The sequence below is a fragment of the Bactrocera dorsalis genome, chromosome 1, assembly GCF_023373825.1.
Source record: "Bactrocera dorsalis isolate Fly_Bdor chromosome 1, ASM2337382v1, whole genome shotgun sequence".
Lineage (NCBI taxonomy): Eukaryota > Metazoa > Arthropoda > Insecta > Diptera > Tephritidae > Bactrocera > Bactrocera dorsalis.
In genome coordinates this window covers 58,447,833-58,475,436 of record NC_064303.1, presented here as the reverse complement: position 1 = coordinate 58,475,436, position 27,604 = coordinate 58,447,833, and the positions used below count along the sequence as shown (strand labels likewise).

The 27,604-nt window shown below is 37.7% G+C and overlaps 1 protein-coding gene across 1 annotated transcript; it reads right to left on the bottom strand.

Moving 5' to 3' along the window:
• Nucleotides 1-19,947: 19,947 nt before the first annotated feature.
• On the bottom strand, nt 19,948-21,566 carry LOC125775544 (uncharacterized). Its single transcript, XM_049446200.1, has 2 exons — nt 20,756-21,566; nt 19,948-20,700 (listed from the first exon to the last, which is right to left on the bottom strand). The coding sequence occupies exons 1-2, from the start codon at nt 20,835-20,837 to the stop codon at nt 20,168-20,170; spliced, it is 615 nt and encodes a 204-aa protein (XP_049302157.1). The 5' UTR covers nt 20,838-21,566; the 3' UTR covers nt 19,948-20,167.
• Nucleotides 21,567-27,604: the final 6,038 nt, after the last annotated feature.

Here is a 27,604-nt window from a genome sequence, read left to right as displayed (position 1 = left end):
CTTTCCTTCAATGAATATTCCGCTCCAGAGTTAAATCAAAATGGAACGGACTCACCTGATAATTTTACCACAACCTTTGGCTAAACTAAAGTGCAAATATCTACACGCATTTTATATCCCTTCTCTCTCTTGAAACATCGTATGTTGGACCGATCTATCGCTCCAGAATTGTTGCTCCCATTTTAATGTTTCCTTTTGCGTTGTTTCGTCTTTTAAATCGATTACGGCATTCGGCAGATTTATGGCTAATCTTTCCGCATTAGTGACATTTCATCTGGAATTTGGACCTCTTCCCAATTGGCCGGTTTCATCGTCTTCCGTATTATACTTCTTATAAGCCTGCATACGCTGAAAGCGTAGGCCTGCAGTAGTTATAGGTCAGTGCAGCTTGTTACATTTTGTACGATTTGAACCATGTGTGTCAACACTAGGGTGGGTCGATTCCGGACTTTTTTCGATTCGGGATTTCTAGTAGTGCGGAAAAGTTGCCTTAGTACTTCCTGATTCTAATTCAACTTTTTGTTTTGAGATCGGATTGCATCTTCAACCCCAACTCCGGACTTGAAATATCGGAAATTCGCCTAAAATCGTGAAATTGTCTACCTAGCGTCTGAAATACGCATCTCATGGCAAAATGTATAAAACAAAAGTTATTTGTCACGTCATTTGCTACCGAAATGGTGTATGTGATCATGGCCGTAGGACGAACCGTTCCCGAGATACGAGCGAAAAGGCGGCGCCCACAGCGCAAGGTGAAAATTGTTGCAGCTGTCAGCTAACCTGTATTTGTCACCCAGAACCCACCGCGTGGAGGTGGCTGCTCTTCGGGTTCCTCCCAAGCCCAACCCAGCCAACCAACCATATGTCAGGCTTATTTTAGTCTGAATCTGTGTCAAATTTATTGATAAAATCAGATTTTATACTAACTTTGGCACTTGTTGCCTAGATTTCAGTGTAGAGCGTATAAAACGATCACGAGATTGGGGGCCAATAACTTTAGAAGATGCCTCTGTCACCAGTTTGACGGTTCTCTCAATTGCCATGGTGTGAGAGGGGAATTCACTAAATTTCCATACACACATCTGCAGTGTCTCCCGACAGCCCTTTTATGAGTTCTTCGTTAGAAACTGAACAAAGAACTGGTGGAACAGTCAAGGTAATATTCTTCCAGTTAATCATATCTTAATAATTATTAGCTTTGAAATTCAGCTTTGGCACTTTATTACATCTAACCCTTCCATTTACAGTGTCAGACTCTGCTTCTCTGGCTGCCAGAAGACGGTCAAGGGCCAACTTTCTGACTTCTATCCGTTCCTCAGTCATTATACTAAGGAGAATGTTTTCTGGAAGAGCAAAGAAAGCATTCTGTTGAATGGATGAATCGACAACCTTGCGCAGTTTAGCAGGTAAGTATCTCGACCTTTGAATTGCAGCATAGAGATGGCGCGAGCCATCTTTGATTGAACTGTTGAATCTTATTGAGAACCACAAAGGTGAGTAAACTGTAAGTATGTACTTGACCAAAATCTTTATTTCCTTTGTTGGTTTGTCAGTAGAAATGTATAATCTCAGAATTCTATTTGCACAGGCGAGCCGGCGAGATTTGCACATGTTACCTGGATGCATCGACGCTAAATCTGAAGAACATTGACCGGAAATAACAGCTTCTAATATTTTATAGAGATATGCTTGGTCTGTGCTAAGTTGGGTCGGATTAATAACCTCAGAAGGTAATTGGCAGGATGGAAAACTTTCAAATTTGACAACAGGCAACTTCTCACAATCAGGGAGCAGTTTACCTATGTCGCCAGAGAATGTATTTGGACTCTTTGAGACACCATCTACGTGTTCGAAAAGGGCACGAAATGGAAGTTCGTTGAAATGTAGAAGACAAACAACCCACTGTAATGGCCTACCTATTCTTTCTTCTGGTTTCCGAATGATTCCACCTTTCCAACCTGTGTTCGTGTTGGTGCCATCAGCACCGACAACTTCTAGATGTTCCACATCAACTGAATTGTCTTGTAAATGTTGCCATATAGCTTGCGTCTCATCCTCAGCTGACCCAGAAGGAAAGGTGACGTGGCCAAAGTAATGACAACCAGGTTCCTCTATAAGAAAAATACATACGTATGTTCCTCTTTGACAGTGTCGCGGTAGTACTTTTCACCTTCGCTGACTTGTGTAAGTAAGTAAGTATTGTCTTTGCGGCCGTCAAAATACAGCCCATATACAGAGGCATTACTTTCGGTGTTTTGGAGCTTAACTCCAACAATTTTTTTTGCCCGACTAATCTTGCATTTGTCAGTGACAAAGCTAGCCTGATCCTCTGTTCTCAAACCTGCTTTTTGGCATACAGAAAAGCAGATGAAACAATCAAGGCCGCTGCTCTATCACTTACTCTAAATCTTTGGCCAGCTAAAGCAGTGTGTTCTAATACTAGTGTGTTTTGTTTGGTTTTAGAGGATGGAAGAGAAAATTCATCATCAGCATCGTTTCTGGAAGAATCCATGTGCGACCTACATTGTTGTCGCCTGTCGCTGGCTGATCTGAATGGTCACGTGTTCTAGCTGATACTTTTCTGGTAAGTGTTGATGTTGAATGACTTTTTGAAAACTTTTCTTTACGTTCATTTTTCTTTGTAATCTTTTTTGTTTCAGGTAGATCAACACTTCCAATGCGACCAATTCTTCTGGTTCTCTGGTCCAAAAGAAATGGTTGTTCATTGATAAGAACTTTCCTTTCCTTTGGACAAATGCAAGAAGAAAAATAAATGCATTTCCAAGTAGCGATGTCAAATAATTTTCCGGCAGAAAAGACAAAGTCGTCTCTTTTAGAGCTCAAACCTTTTAGGTTCCTAAAAATCATTTGTTTAAGAGTCAGAAATTTCTTATAGTATGTGGTGAGCATTTGTACAACTCTGGTGTGTGAAACTATCGGAATAGATGACTTTTTGAAAGTATTTTCAACCTTTTTTGCAACTATTTCTGTAACCTCTTTACTCCTAGGTTCATAGTTGTCGCCTCGGAGTCACCCTATACGAAATCTTTCAAACTGATAACACAAAACAACATCCTAGTAGGTAACTGGGACTCAGAGAGATTGTACGGATATATGCCAAACACAGGACATTTCTGTCTAAACTAAATTTAGATACAGACATTTTGAGTTCTGTGTTCTGTTGAGAGAATATAGGTGATAGCACTCGGCGAAATCAACGACAAGAGTGAAGGAACTCGATGAAAAATATTTGTGTGGAGACCTATCCGAACGTGTCCTTCAAGGAGTGTGGCCGCAAACCGATTTTCACCTTGCGCTGTGGCGCGCCGCATTTTCGCTCGTATCTCGGGAACGGTTCGTCCTACGGCCATGATCACATACCATTTCGGTAGCAAATGACGTTGCAAATAACTTTTGCTTTATACATTTTGACATGAGATGCGCATTTCAGGCGCTAGGTAGACAATTTCACGATTTTAGGCGAATTTCCGAAATTTCAAAGCCGGAGTTGGGGTTGAAGATGCAATCCGATCTCAAAACAAAAAGTTGCATTGGAATCAGGAAGTACTAAGGCAACTTTTCCGCACTATTAGGAATCCCGAATCGAAAAAAGTCCGGAATCGACCCACCCTAGTCAACACTATCAACACTGCGACTTCCTCCTAGACTTTCCACTTTTTCCACTTATGCCGGCAAAACATATGGGACAACCATGGTGATGCGCTGCCGTCCATCGCCTTACTCAACACTATCCCAAGCGCGCCGCCTTCGAGAGTATTTTCATCAAAAATCAGGTCCACCGTTGTACACCTTGCAGAGGCTTCCGATGCAGCACAATACGGATTGAATGTTGTCAAAGCAACGTTGACAGAACTTGCGTCTGGTACCGGTCTTGGTATCTGCATGAACTTCATTCTGTCCGTTAGATTTCGGTGCTGTGCTTAGCGCTACGAAGATCTGGCACGAATCTCTGCTTGTAGGATTAGCCGATCCCACTTCTGATGTCGAAGATTTGCTGGTTTATGTCTCTATAACACTTTACCTCACACTTTTACAATTTACACTATACTCAATAACTTCACTTCACTTATGAGCACAGCAAGTTCTGCCCCTATCAAGATCTCTTCTTGAACTGATTCTGCGAGGACATAGTGCCTAAATATATACGCACCCCTTCATTGCTCTAAAAGTAGCTAACGGTTCCTGAGTCTCTTCACCCTGTTCGCAGAATATATATGCCGCCAATGCGCCGCCTACTTCGAGCGACGCTGTGGCACATACAGTTACCTACAAAATATTTGCACTCCAACATACGCACCCACACTCACATACAAACTACAAGCATAAGCGCTCCGACACATATATGCACATAAAGCACAGCTTCGAAAAACAAAAACAATAAAATAATACTGTTTAATACAATACAAAACAAAAATTGTGTAAAAAGTACAGTATCAACTACATTTTTACAACCGTTTTGTGAAACGCCACAAAAAAAATCAAGTTAAAAACAAATATTTTTGTGGAACCAAGAAAACCAATTCAACATACAGTAGTAAAGCGTGCTACTTACCTTATTATTCATAAATTTTTTTTATCCAAAAAAAACGTTCTTTGCACATATGTCTAAAAATATCTATATATTGAAAAACAAAAAAACTAATAAAATAAAAACAAAAGCGAATAATATTAAGAAAAAGATTCAAATATTATTAATGTGTCAAAAAAAAATATACATATATTAAAAAAAAAAAATAAAACAAATGAAATAAATCGAAGACGAAAAAATTATTAAGAGAAAGAGTTAAAATATTTTTGTGAAAATTAAACAATTTAACAATTATTAAAATAAAAGAAAAAAACATTTCTGAAACATAAAAATATATAGACTTACGGACAATCGAATATAACCATTAAAATAAAACAAAACACACAGTGAAAATATTGAAAACTGAAAAAAAAAAAAATATTTATGTGTTACCATAAGCTAATAAAGAAAAGTTTCTAAAATCAAAGACTATATACACAGTTACGCGAAAAATAAAAAGGACAGCGGCCTACAACTAACTAAGTTCATGTGCATCCAGAAATAGAAACAAAATACAAATAAAATAGTTTCTAGAACGCTCAAAAGTTTTCGAAATAAAAAAAAACATTTTTACTGTTACGCAACTTTACATTTATTACATTTATTTGTCTACAACTACTACAACAATGGAAAATCTAAACTAAACCATCGCTGACCTAAAGAGAGTAATCACAAGGCAGGAAGAATTGCTACAAACCCAACAACAACAAGCTCAACATCTACTGCAACTACAAATGAACCTACAGATTCTAAAGATGCCACATGTCACCAAGGGACCATCACAATCCAAAAGCGTTTATGAACGCAGTCGAAACCAAAATCTCTCTCTGCGGCACAGAACAGGAACTCATCCAACATTGCATCAATATTATAACAAACAAGAAAATACTGGTCACCACTGGAAAAAGAACGAGAGAGATGGAGGACAACTCACAGTGGGAAACGATCAAAGCCAAAATTCTACAAGGATCTCATCCAAGGAAAACATAGGTATTCAACTATTATAGGACGGTCAAAGTGAGTAATCTCAATTATATTATACTAGCTGGCCCCGCAGCCGTTGTCCTGTGTGAAATTATGTGTTTTGAAATGAAAAGAAAGTTGAATTTATCATTTCATTTTATTTTTCAATGTAACGCAGCTTGATAAACAAAATTTTTTGGTTTCTGTTCCGGTGTACAGAAAAGATGGCTTTCCAACTCGTGTGCACGCCACGTATATCTAGCCGTGTGAAAAACATAGAATTTCCAAACTTATTGCACACACTATGCGACTATCCTTGTGTCCTGTTGAGTGTCATCTCAAATGCAATTTTCGCTGGAAACTGAAATGGCAAATCGTTGGAACTCAAAGAAATTCGTTGAATCAAGCATTCAGCCCTTTGTATTCGATAGCTGCGTCACAATCAGTCGGGTTCCATTACATAGTTTCGGCGCTTGCAGATTGCAAAACATAATAACGACAGATCAAACTTTGAGACGCAAATGATGCGGTGGCATACCAAGCCTCTCCAAAGAATTTAGAAACTCCACTGGATAATTCACGGCGACGTCTTCAATGGAAAGACGATCGGTCGATTTGTATGAGCGCAAGTCTTCCGGAATTGGACTTTGAATCTTCCAGTTTAAGTCAAGAACATCTGTATTTTTTGGCAGTTAATATTGCGCGTGCATTTAAGGAATCATAGTTAAGATAATTTGGCCAATGTCCGAAGATTGGTGATGAGTTCATCTTTCGTGAATTGATAAACCGCAGATGGAATTGATATCAAACCACCGGAAGCATCAACCGGAATTGACCCATTTCCAATTTTTAGCGAATACGATGTAAAATGTCTTCGACAATGTCATTTTTGTTCGTATCTCATAATTGACGCGGATTTAAAGGCTGATATGGTGAAATGATTATCGCGAAAAGTGTGGGAACTTCAGTGGCATTCGAAGTAGCTATCGCATCGTCCAACTGATTATCGTGTTCCAGCAATTGTAATTGCACACACCATACCATTCACAGTACGCAATACGCCGCGTACATTAATCAGTAGCAACCGAAGGTAGAAGCAATCATCGTTTTTTGGGTGGGTTGTGTAAATTCATCCTAATGCATTAGTTGAGAACACACCTGAATGTCCATCTACTGTTCGGTCTTGCTTTCAGCGTAACTATTTCTTCGACGATGCATTCCATGAATGCAAGGTATTTTCAAATAGAGCAATGTTCTCGTAAGCGGATCACTGACGAAAGTTGAGAAAAAAACTCGTCAATGTTAGTTTTGTTGTTGGCGGTGTTACCACCGGCTGTAATGTATTCTCTGGGCTGAAATAAACTCTTTGGCCAATCTCCATATTAACTGCGAGACACACAACAATCGGAAACCGTTCATGAATTGCAAAAGTAAATATCCTACAAAGCGCTTTATTGCAGTTCACGTATGGACCGTATCGTTTAAGACCATTAAGCGCCATGTTGCTTCCCTTGGTGACGTACTTACAAACGTATTTTATAGATTACACCAAACTGCAATACTAAACATTGATATGAGTTTAGAATGTGAATTAGACAACAGTGGAGAATATAGTACGATCCATATGTTGTCAACTTCGATATTCACTACTCTAAGTTGTATGGTCGTCTGATGAGCTACGACGATGGAGTGGATATCCATCATTTCCAGTTTGCGATTCCGAAAGAAAAGCAAGCGGATAGTGTTTCGTGCATTTATTGTTAGACATATAAACCGAAAAGGGATTGTAGTGTCCGCAAGGTCCATGAACCATATTGCTTTCCACCACTTCATATAATACTGGATCTTTCACACGTAAAGTTTTCACTGAATAATTTTCAATTGTTCAATTCACAACCTGTCGTAAAGCATCGTAAATCGTAATAGTAATAATTTTTCTCTTGAATAGCCGGAATAAAAAAGCAAGCGATCGAGACTGAACTATTCAAATAATTTCCAAATCAAAATATTGAAAAACAAAACAGAAATTGAAAAAAAAATGTTTTTGGAAAAAAGTTACTTTTTGGAATTATCCAATTTGCCGACTTTTCATGAAAAGTATAAGATGTTTTTATTTCTAAACCTTCCTTAATCCACAACGAACAACCTCTTAAAATTTCATCAATATTGGTTCAGCCGTTCTCTTAGCGTTACTAACGAACAAACATTCATTCGTTTGTATGAGAAAAAGAAAAGGACTGTTTTTAGGGGTTTTCCGGCAATTATTCGAATAATCCCTGAACCTAAACGAATATTTTAAAAAAAGAATTATCAAATTTCGTTCAGTCGTATTAAAGTTATGAGCGTACATACATTTTGGCGATTCATTTTTACATACATACATATTTATATAGACGAAGATGTAAGGTTGTTTTTATTGTTTTTTTTTTTGAAGAAATGAAATATTGAAATGATTCCTACAAACATGAATTTTGAACAAATGCTTATGATTTGAAATATAATTTTTGTATTTCTGAGTTGTATTAAATTTTGACATAAAGAGATAAAAAGTATCCCATGTCCGTCTCCTGGCTCTAAGCTACCTCCCTACCAATTTTCAGCCAAATCTGTTCTGCCGTTCTTGAGTTATAAGTGATGTAACTAACACGACTTTCTTTTATATAACGGGTGATTTTTTTGAGGTTAGGATTTTCATGCATTAGTATTTGACAGATCACGTGGGATTTCAGACATGGTGTCAAAGAGAAAGATGCTCAGTATGCTTTGACATTTCATCATGAATAGACTTACTAACGAGCAACGCTTGCAAATCATTGAATTTTATTACCAAAATCAGTGTTCGGTTCGAAATGTGTTTATCGACAAATTTTGTTCAGCGATGAGGCTCATTTCTGGTTGAATGGCTACGTAAATAAGCAAAATTGCCGCATTTGGGGTGAAGAGCAACCAGAAGCCGTTCAAGAACTGCCCATGCATCCCGAAAAATGCACTGTTTGGTGTGGTTTGTACGCTGGTGGAATCATTGGACCGTACTTTTTCAAAGATGCTGTTGGACGCAACGTTACGGTGAATGGCGATCGCTATCGTTCGATGCTAACAAACTTTTTGTTGCCAAAAATGGAAGAACTGAACTTGGTTGACATGTGGTTTCAACAAGATGGCGCTACATGCCACACAGCTCGCGATTCTATGGCCATTTTGAGGGAAAACTTCGGACAACAATTCATCTCAAGAAATGGACCCGTAAGTTGGCCACCAAGATCATGCGATTTAACGCCTTTAGACTATTTTTTGTGGGGCTACGTCAAGTCTAAAGTCTACAGAAATAAGCCAGCAACTATTCCAGCTTTGGAAGACAACATTTCCGAAGAAATTCGGGCTATTCCGGCCGAAATGCTCGAAAAAGTTGCCCAAAATTGGACTTTCCGAATGGACCACCTAAGACGCAGCCGCGGTCAACATTTAAATGAAATTATCTTCAAAAAGTAAATGTCATGAACCAATCTAACGTTTCAAATAAAGAACCGATGAGATTTTGCAAATTTTATGCGTTTTTTTTTAAAAAAAGGTTATCAAGCTCTTAAAAAATCACCCTATATATAGATTTGTAATTTTTGAAAACTATAAAGCTGACATAAACGAAATATACATATTCGATCCGGGCATTTACAAACCGGAAAATGTTGATAGGGGCCTAGTTGATATACTGTTAGAGAAAATCGATGGGCCTATAAGGGCACATATAACCGAAACGGAAACACTAAATAATAAAATCGTAAATACTCTAAATTAAAATTGATTCAGGACAAAAGGGAGATAGATTATAGACACCGAAAATATGTCGATAAAAACAAAGCAAATTACGAAGATTTCAAGAAAAATTATAGATCTTATGAACATAATAAAATAGACAATAGACAAACCAAACCAACAAACGACAATAGACAGCAAAGCGGGAACAATAACAATATAGGTAATACAAATTTTAATCGAAACAATTACAACAATCGGAATAATTACGATTACGGGTACAACAATTCTACAAATAAAATACAACCAAATTTACCGAGACAAACTAAAAGCTCTCAAAAGTCGTTTGTCCAACAATTTGATGGAAATTGCGAATGGTGAAGAAAAAGAAGTAAATTTTTTAACATCGCCTTAAACCCTCAACTCCCCATAATAACAATAACAATAGGAAATCACAGAATTAAATGCATAATAGATACAGGTTCAGCAACAAGCATCATAAAACCAAACACCCTATGCGAAAATTTTCGAAAGGAAAAACTTTTCAAACCGTTATATGACTATCTAGGTAGGTAGGTAGGAGTGCAGCCCTATCGGGCTCAATTAGCACTGATGTGCCATTTTGATACACTATTCGTAGAACCTCCTGTATCTGCTGTTACGTTCCACCCTCTCTCTCAAACCATTTTGAGGTTTCGATGAAACTACTTATGTCCGATATGCTTTTGGTGGAAATCCATTCAAGGTTTGGTGCTTGGTGGATTCCGAGTGTTTTGTGTCGTATCTGTGCCAGAGTCGGGCATTCGCAGAGAAAGTGGAGGATTGTTTCCTTGTTCCCTGCTACTCCGCAGCTTCGGCAGATGTCGTTGTAGGGCATACCCATTTTGGACGCATGTACCCCAAATGGCCAGTGCCCTGTTGTGGTAGCTGTTATTCTGTAAATACTTTTTCTTGACCTATTTAATAGGTCGTTGGTTCTTTTCCTGTCGTATGTTAGCCATAATTGTTTAGTTATGACGCATTTTGTACTGTTTTTCCACCTGTTGTTTGCAATTTGTTGAAATTGTTTATTGATCTCTCCTTTGATCGATCCTAGCGGGCTCGGTATGAGCTCCGCCTCGGATTCATTGAGGAAAGCTCCTGCCTTTGCCAACTTATCTGCTTTTTCGTTACCGAAAATGTTCCTGTGGCCGGGAACCCAGATCAAGTTTAGCTGGAGCTTGTCTTTTATTGTGCTTAGTGCTCTCTTGCAGTTGTGAACTATACTGGAATTTGTCATGGGTGAAGACAATGCCAGGAGGGCCGCCTGGCTATCCGTAAATATAGTTGCTTTATGTATATTCCCGTGATTTTCTAATAGAACTTCGCAGGCTTTTTCTATGCCTAGTACTTCTGCTTGGAAGATGCTAGCCGAGTTCGGTAGACGTATAGAGAGAGATATGCCCAGATCAGCGGAGAATACCCCCGTGCCCACTCCGCAGTCCATTTTGGACCCGTCGGTATAGACTGAGGTGGTACCCTCCTCTGCAATTGAGCCTCTTCTCCATTCTCGTCTAGATGGTATCCTCACCTGGAAGTGTCTATTGAAATCCAGCTTTGGGAGAATGTAGTCTGATTTATTAATAGTGAGCTTCTTCAGGATTACACTATGTCCGTAGTTCTGCTGATTCCAACCTCCCAATTCTTTTATTCTTATCGCCGCAATAGCTGCTGTTTTTTGAATAAAAATGTCCATTGGTAGTTGATGCAAGATCACATTGAGCGCATCAGTCGGACATGACCTGATCGCGCTTGTAACACCCGCACATGCTGCTCTTTGTATTCCATTTAATTTTCTTATGTTGTACAGTTTGTTTAGCGCTGGCCACCATACCAGAGCTCCATATGTGAGTATGGGTCTTATGACCGCCGTGTACATCCACATGATTATACTTGGTTTGAGGCCCCAATTCTTGTTGACAATTTTCTTACAAGTATAGTAGGCCATGTATGCTTTGTTTATTCTTTTTTCTATATTTATTTTCCAGGACAGTTTGGCGTCAATCTCCACCCCCAAATACTTAGCTGTTGGGGATAGAGTGAGTGTTGTGCCGTTTAGTACTGGAAATTGAAACTGTGGTATTTTGGTTTTGCTAGTGAATAGCATCAGTTCTGTTTTGTTCGGGTTAACTCCTAGACCATTGCTTTTAGCCCATAGGTTTAACCTACGAAGTGCTCTTTCCATAATCTCGCTGACTGTTGTAGGAAACATTCCTGATACCAACAACACTATATCGTCTGCATATGCTACTGCTTTCACTCCTCCACCGTTTAATTGGAGGAGTATTTCGTTCAGCGCTACAACCCATAGAAGCGGAGAGAGGACCCCCCCTTGAGGTGTCCCTCTACTCACATAACTTGTTTGTGTTGCAGCGCCGTTTGAAGCTATAATCTTCCTATTCTCAAGCATCGATAGTATCCATCTGCACACAGTGTCATCTATGCCCCCATGCGCCAGAGAATTAATTATCGAATTTACTTCTATGTTATTGAAGGCGCCCTCTATGTCTAGAAAGGCAGCCATGGTGTATTGTTTGTGGTGTAGTGATTTTTCAATCACACTTATCACCTCGTGAAGGGCGGTTTCGGTTGATCGGCCCTTTATGTACGCATGTTGGGACTTCGATAACTTCTCCGCCATTATTGTTCTTACGTGTATATCTATTAGCCTTTCTAGTACCTTCAGCATAAATGAGGTAAGGCTAATAGGTCTAAAATCCTTGGCATTCTCGTGTGTTCTTCTGCCTGGTTTCGGAAGGAACACAACTTTGCTCCTTTTCCAACTTCTTGGGATGTAAGATAGTTGAATGCTTGCTTTGTATATATTTTCAAGCCTCAGAACCATGGGTTCTACCAGTTTCTGCAGCATTATGGGCATAATCCCGTCAGGACCTGCCGCTTTAAATGGTGCAAAACTATTTATGGCATATTTGATTTTCCTTTTGTCTATTATTTGGCTTCGATAGTCAGCTGCGTTCACCGGTGGTTCCGGTTGAACCCTCGTTGAAGGTGCTTGCTGACTCCCGGGGAAGTGTGTTGTGATTAGTACCTCCAGAGACTCTTTTGCCGAGGAGGTCCAATCACTACCCTCCGCCCTAATGTAGGCAGTATTAATATGGTCTTTAGATAGCATTTTACTCAGCCTAGCGGCTTCTCTGCAACTTTCAATCGATGTGCAGAAAGTTCGCCATGAGTCATTTTTAGCTTTCCTGACTGCTTTTTTGTATTCCTTCATAAGCTTTTTATATGGCTGCCAGATTTTGGTTCTAAAACTTTCATTGAAAGCTTTCCTTAGTTGTGTTCTCAAATTCTTGAGTTCACTGTTCCACCAAGGAAGAGACTTTCTCTTTTTCAAAACTGTTAGCGGAGTAGATTTATTAAAAGTTGTGATTAGGATTTTTTCCAACTTCTCAACTTCTGAATCTAGTTCCTCTGGATTTCTGATACTCTTATTGCCTCCCTTTTCGAGGCATTTTGTTGCTATACTGTTAAATTTTCCCCATGCCGTTCTTCTAGGGTTCCGGTATGTGAGAGGCGCACTGTACCTCTCGCGGATGCTGAAGAGTATCCAGGAGTGATCCGACATGGAAGGCTCGTCGGATACCCTCCAGTTATCCACAACGAGACTGTCTGTGTCTGTTGATAGCGTGAGGTCAAGAACTTCCTCCCACCCCGGGAACCTATCTGAGCTTGGGAAAATAAAAGTTGGCTTATCGCCCTTGTTGCAAATACTTAGATTACTATTCAAAATATACTGCAAGAGTGACTCACCTCTGGTGTTTATGCTGGAGCTACCCCATACGGTGTGCCTTGCATTTGCATCACACCCTATTAGGACATCATCCTTCTTGTTCTCCTCTACTAGCCTGGTGAGCGGGGCCGGTGGTATGTCTTCGTCATGGGCCAAGTAGGCCGAGACCAAGAAGAAGGGCTTTTCCTTCTGTTCCACCATCACCACTGTGATATCTGCTGTGCTGTAATTAGGACAAAGAAATGCATTTATACTTTTATTGATAAGAATGCATGCCCTAGGTTTACCTCTGTTCCGCGTGTAAAACAGGTTATAATTGCTGCTGTTTAGCCCTTTTATGGAATCTTCATTGACCCAGGGCTCCTGTATTAGGCTGATGTCGATGCCCCCCTCGTTCACGAGGGTTGTCAGATTTGCTGTAGCACTCTTCGAGTGCTGCAGGTTAATCTGTACACACCTTATGCTGTTATTATTGGGCATCCCGGGGTTCTTCAATGCCCACATTCCTTAGCAACTGGCTGGCGTCGTCGACATCTTCCGTGTCGTCTTCGTCAGCCGCTTTGTCGCCTTGGAAGATTTTTAATCTGGCCTTGCGTATTCCGAAGCTGATTTTGTTGTCAGTCTTCTTCAGAGCCTCAATGGACTCCTCACAAATGGCCACTAGTATTGGCTTGCTTGATTTATTTGGGTTTTCCTCCTTGATAAGCTCATCTATACCAGGTATAGATTTGTTTTGCAGCTTAATGCACCTCAGGAGTTTTTCGCCTGGCTCCTCTAGTGGGGGTAGCCAAATGCGAGCCCGAGGCCTCTTCGGAATATCGCTGGCGGGTAAAAGCCTCAATTGGAGGCCTTCAAAGGCGTTGCTAATTTTAGCAACACTACCCGTCAGGAAATCTAACGAGGCCTGGTCCGCGCACTTGATGACCCTGTAGCCCCTGAGGGTCTCAGAGGAGTCAAACTCCGGGTGAGGACCCGCCGGATTGTCGAGTACATAGCTTAGCACCATACTCGACAATCTGACGTCGATCTCCACCCATCTCTCCTGTATAGTGTTCGGAGAGGAGGATTTCCCGTCTATAATGGCCACCTGCAGGCTATCTCTGGCTACATCGCTGAAATGCCTTGCCGTTGTTGTGCTGCTGTGCTCTCCTTCGCTCCTCCTCGGTTTTTTGGGCTGAGCTCCGGGTACTTCTGTTGTGGAGCGATTTCTCTTCTGAGAAGTGCTCTCTTTTTTGCTCTGTTCTTGAGATTGTGATTGCTTCCTTTTCAGGTAGCTTTCATATTCCTCTACGATAGATTTAAGGCGCTTCGTTTCAGCCTCATCAACTGGGGTACCGGCCGCCTGGTCTTTGGCTATCTTCCCTAGTATGAAGACCGCCCTCTGGTACCGGTTTTTCCTCAGCTGATTCTGAGATTTTTTGCGCTTCTTTTTGCTTTCTCCTTTAGCCGCCAGTGCACTTTGGTTGGTGCTCATAGCAGCCTTGGAGGTAGTTGGTATATTTGATACTTTGTCTGCTGTATCTACCGGTGTACTCTGGTTGGTACGTCCGGTAGTACTCTTACTTGTCTCCTGGCTGGAGGCAAGCAGTTCGTCCTCTTCGGATTCCGTTATAGGATTCCTGTAGCTCATGTCCGTGGTCGTCGCTGTTGTCGTCGTCATGGTTGTTGTTGTTGTTTTATTGTTCATGTTTTGGTCCCACGAGTAATCCGGAAAGGGTTGGTCACTCGTCCGCAGAGCCGGTATACGGAGAGAAGGCGATTTATACCTCCGACCTCGCCCGGGCATCGGAGGGGACCGTTCGCGATCAGCTATTTATTACCCCCCGCTGACCATTCAGCCCTTGGCACGGGTACCTCGACACCTTGGCTTAGGGTGGTGTTGGTTCGGGTATCCTCACAATTCCACAATAGGAGATGGGCGTAAAACCTAGGGTTTATTCATCCATATCACTATTGTGGGAAATTATGAAGTGTCCCTCTTAGTTCGTAAGATTAGAGTGCGTTTCCTATGGGATGCACACTTTACTCTTACTTAAGCCCCTTCGCCACGGCAAGGCGACCAACGTCAAAGAGGATGACTATCTAAGGAATTAACGAAATAAAATATAAAATTGTAACACCTTTTCCGAAAGGATTTAACGTCTTAGGTACTTTATCATGGAAAGTAATAGATTTTAATACCAACAAAATTTTCTTATTCATTTTAAAGCTAAAATTGATGTAGAAAAAACATTTATTGATATATTAGATATAATTAGAGAAAGCAACTCTGCTTAAAACAGCGTTTTGTAAATAGTGTAGTAGTAAGAGCACAATATCGATCTCGCGAAAGGATTTCATCAAACACTGGTAGATGAAAACGATAGAAAGAAAACAGTGTTTTCTACTCCGTTAGGTTACTATGAATTCTTAAGAACGCCAAAGCGAAAAATTTTTACAAAACTAAAAAAAGCAAAATTTAAAATAAGTTTAGAAAAATGAAGTTTTTTAAAGAAAGAAACAGACTTTCCCTTTCCCATATTCTAACTCCTGAAAGTTGAAGTTATCCAAAAATTAAAGTTACCAATTTCTCAAAAGCAAATAAAATATTTCTTAGGCATTATCGGCTTTTATTGGAAACTTATAATTTATAAACTCTAAAGTAGTTTATCCTATGGTCGTATATTTGAAAAAAGATGCAAAAATTTAGTTTAAATTTTATAACTCAAGTTATGTAACCGCGTTTGAAAATTTAAAAAATATTATTATAAATCGCCCCATTTTAAGGTATCCAAATTTTACAAAAAGATTTAAATTAACTACAGACGCTAGCAGCTTTGCTATTGGCGCAGTTCTCACGCAAGATGGCCATCCAATTTCATATGCTTCACGCACATTAAACACTCACGAGAAAAACTACTCAACCATCGAAAAGGAACTATTAGCAATAGTGTGGTCAGTAAAATACTACAGACCCTATTCATATGAAAGAGAATTCGATCTAACAACAGATCTCCAACCACTTAAATGGCTACAGAAGAAACAAGTAAGGAGGGGCTAAGTTCGGGTGTCACCGAACATTTTATAACTTTGTTGCGAGAGTATAAAAATATAGTAAGGATATAAATCCAAGACTACAACGTTGGCTAACACAATTAGGAGAGTACGATGCAAAAATCGATTATATAACCGGTAAAGAAAATAAAATAGCAAATTTTCTAAGTCAAATTAACAGTGATGAAATAAACATGATAATTTCCGAAAATTTGGGAATGACCCTTACTTAACAAAATGTTGCAAATAAAAGAGTTAAACGCTGGTGAACAACAAGACCAAACAATGCTTTCAATAGAAGTCTAAACTAGCCATTCTCATGAAGAAAATCTGTATACTCATTTTCATTCTCAGTCGTAAATCGTTTCAAACAGCAATTAATTTTAGTCGACGCAAAAGAAAAAGAAGTAGAAAATATTTTCAAAAACAAACGCATTTTTATCGATATAAGAGATATCAACTCTCACAACGTCATTGATATTGTAAATAAATATTTCGAAAAAGGTAAGATCGCTAACATAATGAAGTCCCAGCAAACACTGTCTCTAACGTTAGAGAAATAGCTAGATTTTACATTAGAATTCTAATATAGTTTTCTAATGTTTCTCGAATCGAATTCAAGTTTAGAGGACAACATTAGAATTTGATTATAGAATGATTAGAGAAACACTCGAAATGCACTATCGATATAAATGATAGTTATCGGATACAATAAGTATCTGCTGAGTCGCTCATTCCTCGTGTCAAATAAAAATAATACGTGCGAAAAGAAAGTGCTTTAATTTTTTTTAGAAATATCGTTATTATTATTACAAAATTACGGGTAAATATAATTTTTAAATGTATAAAAAAAAGTTAAAGAGGGAAATCGAGCAGATTGTGGACATGCTGTTTGATTATCGTGAGTTAAGGAATGAAACCCACGATGCACTTGAGTCAGATGCAGATTCGCCACCAGCTCTTAAAGAATTGCAAAGTGACAATGTCGAATGTGATTCAAGCGGCAGTGAATCCGAATCCGAAAAGGAGTTTAGTGAATCAAATGATGACATAGATAGTGCTTCTGATGGTGAAAATTCAAGTTTGCCAAGGATACGAAGGATAAAATGGCTGTGAGACCCTTAAGTGTAACAGCTGCCTTAAAAACTATAGCTCTTCACATTTCCAAAATTTTACAAAACTAATTATTTTGTTTTAGGTACATTTTCGTCTAAATTCCCTCATGCGACAGATATAGATTTTGAGCGCACATCTATAGACTTTTTATACACAGCTATATTAATATTAATGCAATGAAAAATGAGGCAATATGAAATAAAACTGTTTTAATTTGAAAAAAAAATGATTTTTTTTATAAACGAAATCCAATAATAGCTCCAAAACAATCAAAAATCAACATTAGAATCCAATTAAAATTCAACCTTAGAATACGATTAGATAACTAATAATTTTCTCGATATCGAGAACTAAGTCCCCTTTTTGTAGAGAATGCTATAGTTCTCGACAGTTTTTCTTATAGTTTTCTAACGTTCTACCTTAGAGAAATATATTAGAGTTCGACTCGTTCTCTAATCATTCTCTAACTTAAATGTTAGCTGGGGTAGAACAAATACTTTTAATTATTTACGCAAACAATCAAAATATTTCTTTTGTAAACTGTACAAAGTTTGCCAAAGACATCGAAGATGAATACGAACTAAAGAGACAAATATCGTTTATCCATAAAATCGAAGTAGGACATTCAGTCATTATTGCAACTTAAGAGGGAATGAAACATAAAGTATACCATCCACAACTAAAAATTAAAAGCCATGAAATAATAAATAATAGCGACAGGTGAAATAGTGGAAAATTGATAGGAATGCAATCAAAGCTAAATTTCAAATTACCGAAACACCAAATACAGTTAATGAAATTGTTCATACAGATACTTCTGTTACCAGTAAACAGTCATTTATAATATTTATCGATAAATTTTGAAAACATGTCATTTCTTTCCATTTACCCGATAGAAACTGACTATTCGCGTTTAGAAAAATGGAAAGCAACACAGAAATACAGAAGGTAAACGCAATTCGCAATATTTTTAAATATAAATATGAAAATATTCTGCCTATAATTGTTCTATTGCAGGTTGTACATAAGCGTGTTCGAAAGGCTCCCTACAGAAAGTAGACCGACAACGAAAATGAAAGTTTAATCAACTTTTTGAGGGACAACAGGCCACTAGAGAAACCAACGGCCCAACATTATTATAAAAGATTTTTGAACCAAACTGGCAGCGACTTGCATTGGACTCTGGTGCGTTGCAAGGTAAAAAACTTAAGATTGCAGTACACCAAGGCCAAGTCCTGGCAAAATGCAACGGGAAGTGGCACCATGGATAATTGTAAAGTAGGTTCTACACATCATAAATTTTTAAATGTATATATCCTACAAATACACTTCATTTTTAGACGCGATCGTAAGGATGTGTCCCCGGTACGATGACTTAGAAGACATTTTTGGCTATAGGGAGCTCACTTCAAACTGCCTTGTATTGGATACCGAGGACATTGCATGTACTGGTTCATCAGAAGTTGCCACGTCCTCTGATATAACCGTCGAGGAAATCGTGGCATTACCAGAGCCTCTGGTCACCTCTTCTACGTCAAAGGCTGTCCGAAAGGGTATATATTCGCGTACAGCCCTATCAGACGTTCTCGATGTACACTCCAGCTTATTGGATGCAAAAAAAGACAGAATCGAGAAGGAATTTAGGATGAGGGAAAATGAATTAATGCTAAAAGAGCAACAATTTTTGTTTAACAAAGAAAAATTTGAAAAAGAGTTGGAAGAAAAAAAAGCTGACAGGGCAATTCAAGTTATGGAAATTCAAATGAGGGAGAGAATTGCTATGAAAGAACTGGAAATGAGAGAAATAATTGAAATGGAAAAAATGAAAATAATGCAATAAAAATCTCGCGGTGCTAAGTATTTTCTTCCATATAGAAAATAAATCGCGTTATATGAAGAAAACATGTATAACACCTTCATTAGAAAAATGTTAAACATCTTTTATTTCAATAAAATTTAATAGGCTATTGAACTGCATACCAAAAAGGCTAAAAATGTCGACTAAAAAGTTGAATATTTCGATGAAAATTTGTAAAGTTTAGATTTCTATACGAAACTAATTCAATTTAAATAACTAAAGACTGTGTTGATAAAAACCTGTTTTGCAAATCAAGCGTAAAGAAAAACACGTCGTCGGAAACAATGCTACATATTCTTTGGCGGTTTTTATTTTCTGTACTTTATAATTTTTAACCCATTCCGAGGATACACCAAGAAAGCACTACAAATATGATATAAACAAAAATTACTAGTCTATTTATTAATTACATTGGAACTCTTCCTTTAAATATTAAGATAATTGTCTTTACAACTAAATGGTATTTGGTTAAAAAAAAAAACACATTTAGTTCTAAAAATTAAAAAAAATCACTTAGAAACTTTTATTGGGAGCTCCTATTATTAACAAATTCAGCCAATGCAATTCGTGATTCGTGTTGTTCATAAATTTCTGGAGGATAATCAATTTCTTCCCCATCACAGCTATTATCGTCGTCATTGTTAAAGTCTTGCAGTATATTATGCAAAATGCAGCAGGCTAAAATCCATCTGCAACAGCTCTTGTAATTATTTTCGTTGGACAATCGAAACCGAAGCTCTTTTAAGCTGCTAAATCTTTCTTTTAATTTGCCGAAACAATTTTCCACTCGTACTCGATATTTAGAAAAGTATTTGTTGAACCTATCCCTTTTATATTGCGACAGTTCGTTGCTATTTTCCCGAAAAGGTGTAATTATATTTCTATTTAAGGGATACGCAGAATCACCAGCAATCCATTGCCGTTCACAAAAATAATTTCCAGGTGCTCGTCCAATAGCTGATTCTGCAAAAATTTTAGCATCATGTACACTGCCCTTATATCCAATTGTTGCTTGTCGAATTCTCAAAGAATAGTCGCACACTATTTGCATTTTCATGGAATACTGTTTTTACCTGGAAAAATAGAATTCATGATCCTTAATTGGAGATTCCGACAAACGTATTTCAGTGCCATCGACATAGCCAATGCACCCTGGCAGCTCGAGCATTGTATTGGCTACAATTTTGCGTCTTTCTTCCCTAGTTGGCCAACACAAAAACTTAAATTTCAAATTTACGATGGCAGAAATAATGCGGTCTGTAACTGTAATCACAGTTCCTCCATCTCCAACTCCAAACAAGGTTGCAACCTTTCTGATGAATGCACTATCCCCACTAGAACCAAAACGGCAAAGTGCGATCTTTAATTGCAATTCCACTGGGATTTGAGGAACCGAATTTTTATTTTTAAAAGCAGTATCTTCTTTGACTAAGCTTAAAATATGTTGAAATTCTGGAGCTTCCAGTCGTAACATTTGCCGCATACGATTGTTATCGAAGTTGGGAAGGATTGTGTCAATCCAATTTGTAGATTTTGGCACATTTCCGTGGCTGCATCTTCTTGAGGACAAAATTATTGCTGCACTAACATTAAAGTCACTGCCTAAAGCAATGCGCAAAATTATAAAAGTTATATGAATATAGAAATGTGTACCTACTTGAATCTTGGAGCAGCAATTCCAACATGTTTTTTAAGCACAGTCCGTTTAGTAATTTTTCTTTTCCACTTTTGCGAGGCATTACTTATATGTAAATATTTTTGTAGCTACACAATTTTTGGCAGTTCGAATCAGCTGTTTGAAGGGTTGCTCAAAGTTGGAATGTGTTATCTTGTTAAAGTTGCCACCTATTAACTTTAAAAGTAAACTCTGAATACCATAAGTGCATAAATAAGCTGGCAGTTTAAAGCATTGCGTATCTGATTTCATTTCTATTTCACTGTTTTCAATATCTAGTAACTTTTCGAAAAATATTTGTGCGGATGTATCATTTTGCAATTGTACGCGCATGTTTATGGTTAATCGAAATGTTTCAATACTTCGCCATAAGAATGATTGTTTCAAACATCCATTAATCTCATCCGCAAGAATAGGGCGAGGTCTTTCGTAAATCACCAGACAAAAGTACATAAGATAGCACCACCGAAGAGTTTATCATTGGCGTTCAGATCTTGTATAGTTCTTTCATATATACATATGTATGTATATTAATTAACTTTTGGAGATAGGATCATTAATCACCGTTAAACTATATGCAAATTGGTAAATACATTTTTGTAAATCAATTAATTGTTATCAATAAAATAAATCAATAACAGGAGAAGCAAGCGAAAAATAAATATCTCGATAACCAAATTTAGTTACATATATCCGGGAGCCTTAGTAACTCTTATCATCAACAAAAAAATATATCATACATTGTGATTTGATGCATAGCAAATATAATAATATAAGTACTATGTCATAATACTTACATGTATGGAATACATATGTATATATTTGCATTTTTGGCAGGTTTGTGATCATCGACTTCTGTTCACCGCTCTAAACACGAGATATCCCGGGCCTTGCCATGATTCTGGTATTTGGACCACATCCCCAACACGTATACACCTCATAAGGACCTATAACACGCAAAGTGATTCGTAATTGTTAGGTGACCAAGGATATCCATTGGAGCCATGGCTGTTAACGCCAGTAGCTGAACCTCCAAATGCAAGGGAAGGGCGTTACAATAAGTTGCACGCCAAATGCGTAATACCATTGAGAGAGCCTTTGGTGTTTTGAAGTCACGATTCCGGTGCCTCTCAAAACACCGCATTCATCATTACAGCCCTGAAAAAGCGTTTATTATTATTTACGCGTGTACAATTCTTCACAACATTTTACTGAAGCATGGTGTGGCTGCAGACCTTGTCTTCGAAGAAGTTTTAGAAGAATCACAAGACAACGAAATTGTTTTCGAAAACCCCATTTTTAGGGAGGGTGCTAGAGTAAGAGAACGTTACATCATGTCTTTATAATAAACATATGTATATATTTCCAGTGGCATTATGTACTATAAATATAAGTATATACATATATGTAAGTTACTTACTTTCTCTGTACATTATACTTCCTCTAAATATGAATAAAAAGACATATACATATGTTTAAATAATATATTATATTTAAGTATTATTATTATTTATTACATTTTGCGCACAATACAATTCATATGTTTAATTAATTCAGTATATGTATTTTATTTTTATTATTATTTATTTAATTTTTCGCACAATTTAACCATAACCTCTGACATCGAGGTTAGTCCTTGTGACATTTGATTCAGCACCCCCGTCATCTGCTACAATTTTCTTTTGTAGAGCAATGGCCTCCTCCTATCGCTTTTCACGGTTCTGCTCCAAGCATCTTCGCTGCCGTCAATTTACCTTCAGAAGGGATGTAAGTAGACGATGGCATAGAAGAAGCTAAGATGGGAAGAGATAAGGAAGAAGAGGACAAATCTGGATATAAAACGGACCAATTATTGCCTCATGTAATAATAAAACATATAGTCGGACAAATGTTAAATTAAAATATTACCTGGTGACCCTAAGTCCCAACACCCGGCAATCCATCCACCGCTGCTGCCCCAAAGGTTGTAATGGCTTGCTCCTCGAACTCCGTTATTACTTTTATCGGAGGGCCTCCACCAGTCGCTTGCGCATGTGCCTTAAGTTTGCGTGCTCGCGATTGCAACTGATGTTTCCAATGCATTAAGGACTATGGAAATATATTTTAATAATGTGAAACATACGCAAGCATTTATGATCTTACCTCCCTCCACTTAGCTGCCGACCGAGTTGGACCTCTTAGGGCATTTAAGGTATCTGCTACCTCCGACAAAAGTATTTGCAGCGTGCAAGCTGTAACTTGAGTAAAAATTGAAATATCATGATGAAACTTAGTACACGTATTTCTTGACTCCATAAGGAAGGTTCGAAGATGGGCAAAATCGGCCCACTGCCACGCCCACAAAATGAAGAAAACCGAAAACTTGTAAAGTGTCATAACTAAGCCATAAATAAAGATATTAAAGTAAATTTTGACACAAAGGATCGCATTAGGGAGGGGAATATTTGGAAGTAATTTTTTTGGAAAAGTGGGCGTGGCCCCGCCCCCTACTAAGTTTTTTGTACATATCTCGGAAACTACTATAGCTTTGTCAACCAAACTCTATAGAGTCGTTTCCTTCAGGCATCTCCATATACAGTTCAAAAATGGAAGAAATCGGATAATAACCACGCCCACCTCTCATACAAAGGTTATGTTGAAAATCACTAAAAGTGGGTTAACCGACTAACAAAAAACGTCAGAAACACTAAATTTTACGGAAGAAATGGCAGAAGGAAGCTGCACCCAGGCTTTTTTTAAAAATTGAAAATGGGCGTGGAGTCGCCCACTTATGGACCAAAAACCATATCTCAGGAACTACTAATCTAATTAATTTTACTGCAAAATAAAAAAATATGTAAATGACGGATAATGAAATCTCGATTATGAGGTTTGAGCCAGAATAGCTTCACAAAATATGCCTCACAAGAAATCTCTCAAATTTTTCCTCTCAACTCAGTTGAGAGTTTTTTCAGAATAGGGCTGTAAATTTATTTTGTATTTGAATATTCACCCTCGTCGAGACCAACGGTCTGATACACTTAGTCGAGACCAATGGTGCTTGGCTAGGCCCCTATGTCTTTACATACATTTGTATGGAAATACGTGTTGTATTTACGCTCATATATGTACAATATAGATACATTTTTGAAATCTCTTACCTCTCGATTTGATTGAAATCAAATTGACCGCCTTGTTCACGCTTGGCGTAGCAAAAGCGTTCAAAAAAAATGTAACATTTTGACAAAAAATACATTTTTTCTTAACCTTTTAAAACGCTCTAGCGGCTAAAGTATTTGACGTAGGTAGGTCGAATAAATTGCACCGGTTGGGAAATTTAAAGGGCTTTCAGGAAATGTATAATTCCAAGGCCCAATTGCCCCCAAGGCCCTACCGGGGGCGTGGCAATAAGCGAAAATGGGTTTTCACCATGTCCCCCCCTTTGTTTCACTACAGTTGGGGGGTATGGGGCCGGGGGAGATCAAAATCATTTTGCGAGTTAGTTCACCCCTGGGGCTTTCAGGAAAGCCCTCAACCTTCCCTCTATCCCTACCAGGGGCGTCGCAATAGCGTTCACAAAAAATGTAACATTTTGAGAAAAAATACATTTTTTCTTAACCTTTAAAACGCTCTAGCGGCTAAAGTATTTAACCTAGATAAACATACAAACCAATTTGGACATGTAACGAACATGAAAACAGATAAATCAACCGTGGGAAGGATAGAAACATTCCAAAGTTCATATATTTTCATACAAAATATATGGGGTCTAGCCAAGCACCATTGGTCTCGACTAAGGTGTAATATTATAATATCCTTTTTTCGTCCTTTTCGATACGATACCCTTGAATTTTTTTTCTGAATTCTATACACAATAAAATTCTAGGAAGCTACCTGGAAGCGCAAGTCGTTTGCTACACTCTAAATATATTTAAATAACATTTAAAAACAAAATATGCCTGGCCAGACCCGTTGGTCTCGACGAGGGTTAAAATAATTGGTGAATATGCTATTAAGTTGTAGCGTTTGTATTTTTAACATAGCGCCATCTGTTGAAAAGTTACTTAATCCAATCAATAATTATCGCCATTTGTTAGAATCTTTTTGAGCTAACAGATAATTGTGACCGTCAAATATTTTACACATATTGTATGCAAATTTGCTATAATATAATATTGCGATTATAAATTGAGATGTAAACTATCCTATCTCTCAAGTTGGATCAAATTGCACACGGTGTGCAAACAAATTTAAAATCAGTTCAGTAATTTAGGGGTCCATCGCGGACAAACAACGTGACACGTGATTTTTGTATATAACGATTAATAAAAGCTAAGCTATTAAATCATATTTAAAATTCCAAATCAAAAATGTTTACAAACTACAAATTAAAAAAAAAACTTATTTTATACTACTGAATTAATTAAAATTTAATACAATTATTATATATTTTTGTAACGAAATTCAAGAGAATCTCGAATCCAAGGGTGGAGGAGTTACATTCTTATACGACCGTAGGAGGCGTTCCTCGCTAACGAACGAGCGACTGGTCAGTTGTCTATGAGCACCTAGAGCAGGGATAAAAGGATGCCCAACTTATTCCAGTGTGAGAGCACCTCAAAATTTGCGTTCTTTATAACATTTTCCATTATGGCAGGTGGGACAAAATACTTACTTTTGGTTATTTAAATTAAAAGAACCAACATTTGTAACGATTGAAAATTACTATAGAAAGTTCGTTTAATATAGGGAGAAACTGTTTAAATATTTTTATGGTATGTTAAAACAACTTGACCATTCAATCTTGAACTTTCAATACCCAATAAAATAATTAAAGGTTGTTAGTTGCCATTCACTAAATGTTTTTAATCATTAAACCTACCAGATCCAGTGAACTGTCGGAGTTTGGTAGGTTAGCGGTTCTCTTATTTCCAGTGACAGAAGAGTTGGCTATTTCTTTATCTTTGTCTTGGAGAGTCAGGACAAATACTTTCGAGCGACGTGTTTCTGTGAATAGACCAGAGGCACGTGATTAAATTCTGTGAGAAACTTTGTAAATCTGCGACAGAGACTTTCGATATGATCAAACAGGCTTACCCAGATGTTGCTTTAGCAAAAAGTAGTGTGTTTCGGTGGCTCAAGGCCTTTTTGGAGGACCGGGAAGAGGTCCAATGAGATGCAATGAGCAAATCCAAAGTGAATGCTCCTTGTCTTTTTTGACATCAAAGGGATCGTCCACAATAAATTTATTCCCCCTGGACAAATCGTCAACGCCAAGTTTTACGTGGAGGACTTCCAGGTTAATTGGATCCGACAAGATATCGCTGCCGATTTGAAGTTACACCAAGTTTTTAAAGAATTGTAACGATTGGTTCATTCAATTTTTTTGAATCGACTTAGTCCTATTACTTTCCGGTAAAACCCAATATATGTACTACTGTGATCAAATCGAAAAGGGAATGCTTGTTTTTGGAATCGGTAAAACTGTAAGTTGCTAATACTGTTAGTGACATCTATGCTAAATTTCACGTGAAAATATTCATTAGTATTTGAAATATGCGTCGTTTTGTGAGGCTCTGAAAGTGAATTCTTCGATGTCTGAATTTATTGAGCAAAGAAATGCGATCATCATCTCATACATACTGCATGGGTTATTCGTGATAATTTCGCCACATATTCCAGATTGTAGCTTTTATAATTGTGCCTTAGCTTACGTATTTTTAAGCAATTCTGCTTAACGCGTTAAGAAGAAGAAGGAGTGTAGCTGGTGGATAGTGCAAGTATGTGGATACTTCAATTTACATATATCTTTTTTAATACGCTTTTATTAGCTTCACTTGTATGTATGTATGTATGTTTGTAACTTTTTAAGTGGTACTGAAACGTAAAATATTTGAGCGACACTGTAGGAAGGCGATAGTAAGTTTAAGCCAGAGAACGTCTATCATAGAGAAGGTTCACAGCGTGGAGATCGTAAAAATATTTTTGGCTAACTCGGTCGAGATGGTCCAGTTTCACCACAGACAAATTATAAGCGTGTTTCACCACGAATGTAGCAGAATTGAGCATTTTCAGTGTTAAATGAGAAAAATAATGCGAATTCCAATGTAAAGGAATATATGCGTACAGATTCGCTTATTTACTATGCTCAAACGACTCTGCTTATAATTTATAGATCGGTATACATACATACATATGTATATTTGTTATGAAAACACATGTGTATGTAAGTGTGTATTTTGAATTTGACCTATGTATGTATTTGTATTCCATAAAATCTTTGCAAGTGTTACTACCTAAATATACATTTAAATATACAGGTCATACTATATCGTCACCTGAAATGCAAAATAACGTAACAACATTTTCTGAAATTTACAGTGGCGCGAATGAAACACGAAATAAAATGGAACATGAGTGAAACAAAATTTTAATATTAGTTAAAACTGGTTTATATCTGACCGCAGAACCTGAAAATGTTGAACATATGTACTATTATGTATGTAATTTGAAGTAGTGAAGTGTACTCAATAAGACACTCAATTTCGAATTTTTTGATGATACGTTATTTTGCCTTTCAGGTGAATACAAAAATATATACATATATTTATGTATATTTGCTTTAATTATTAAAAGTTTCGATATCATGTTAAAAGACCAAGCGGTCGCACATGTGCTCATATACAGTTGCGAGCATTGAAATAGTAGTGCCTATTGGCCAAGAGAGTTTTGCTTTAAATTTTGTTTATTTTATGATATTGCCTTCGATCATTATTTTAGTTATATTCTCTGAAGTATAACGGTCCTGCTATTCACAAAAATAAGTGTGCAACACTTACCGTTACTTTTTTA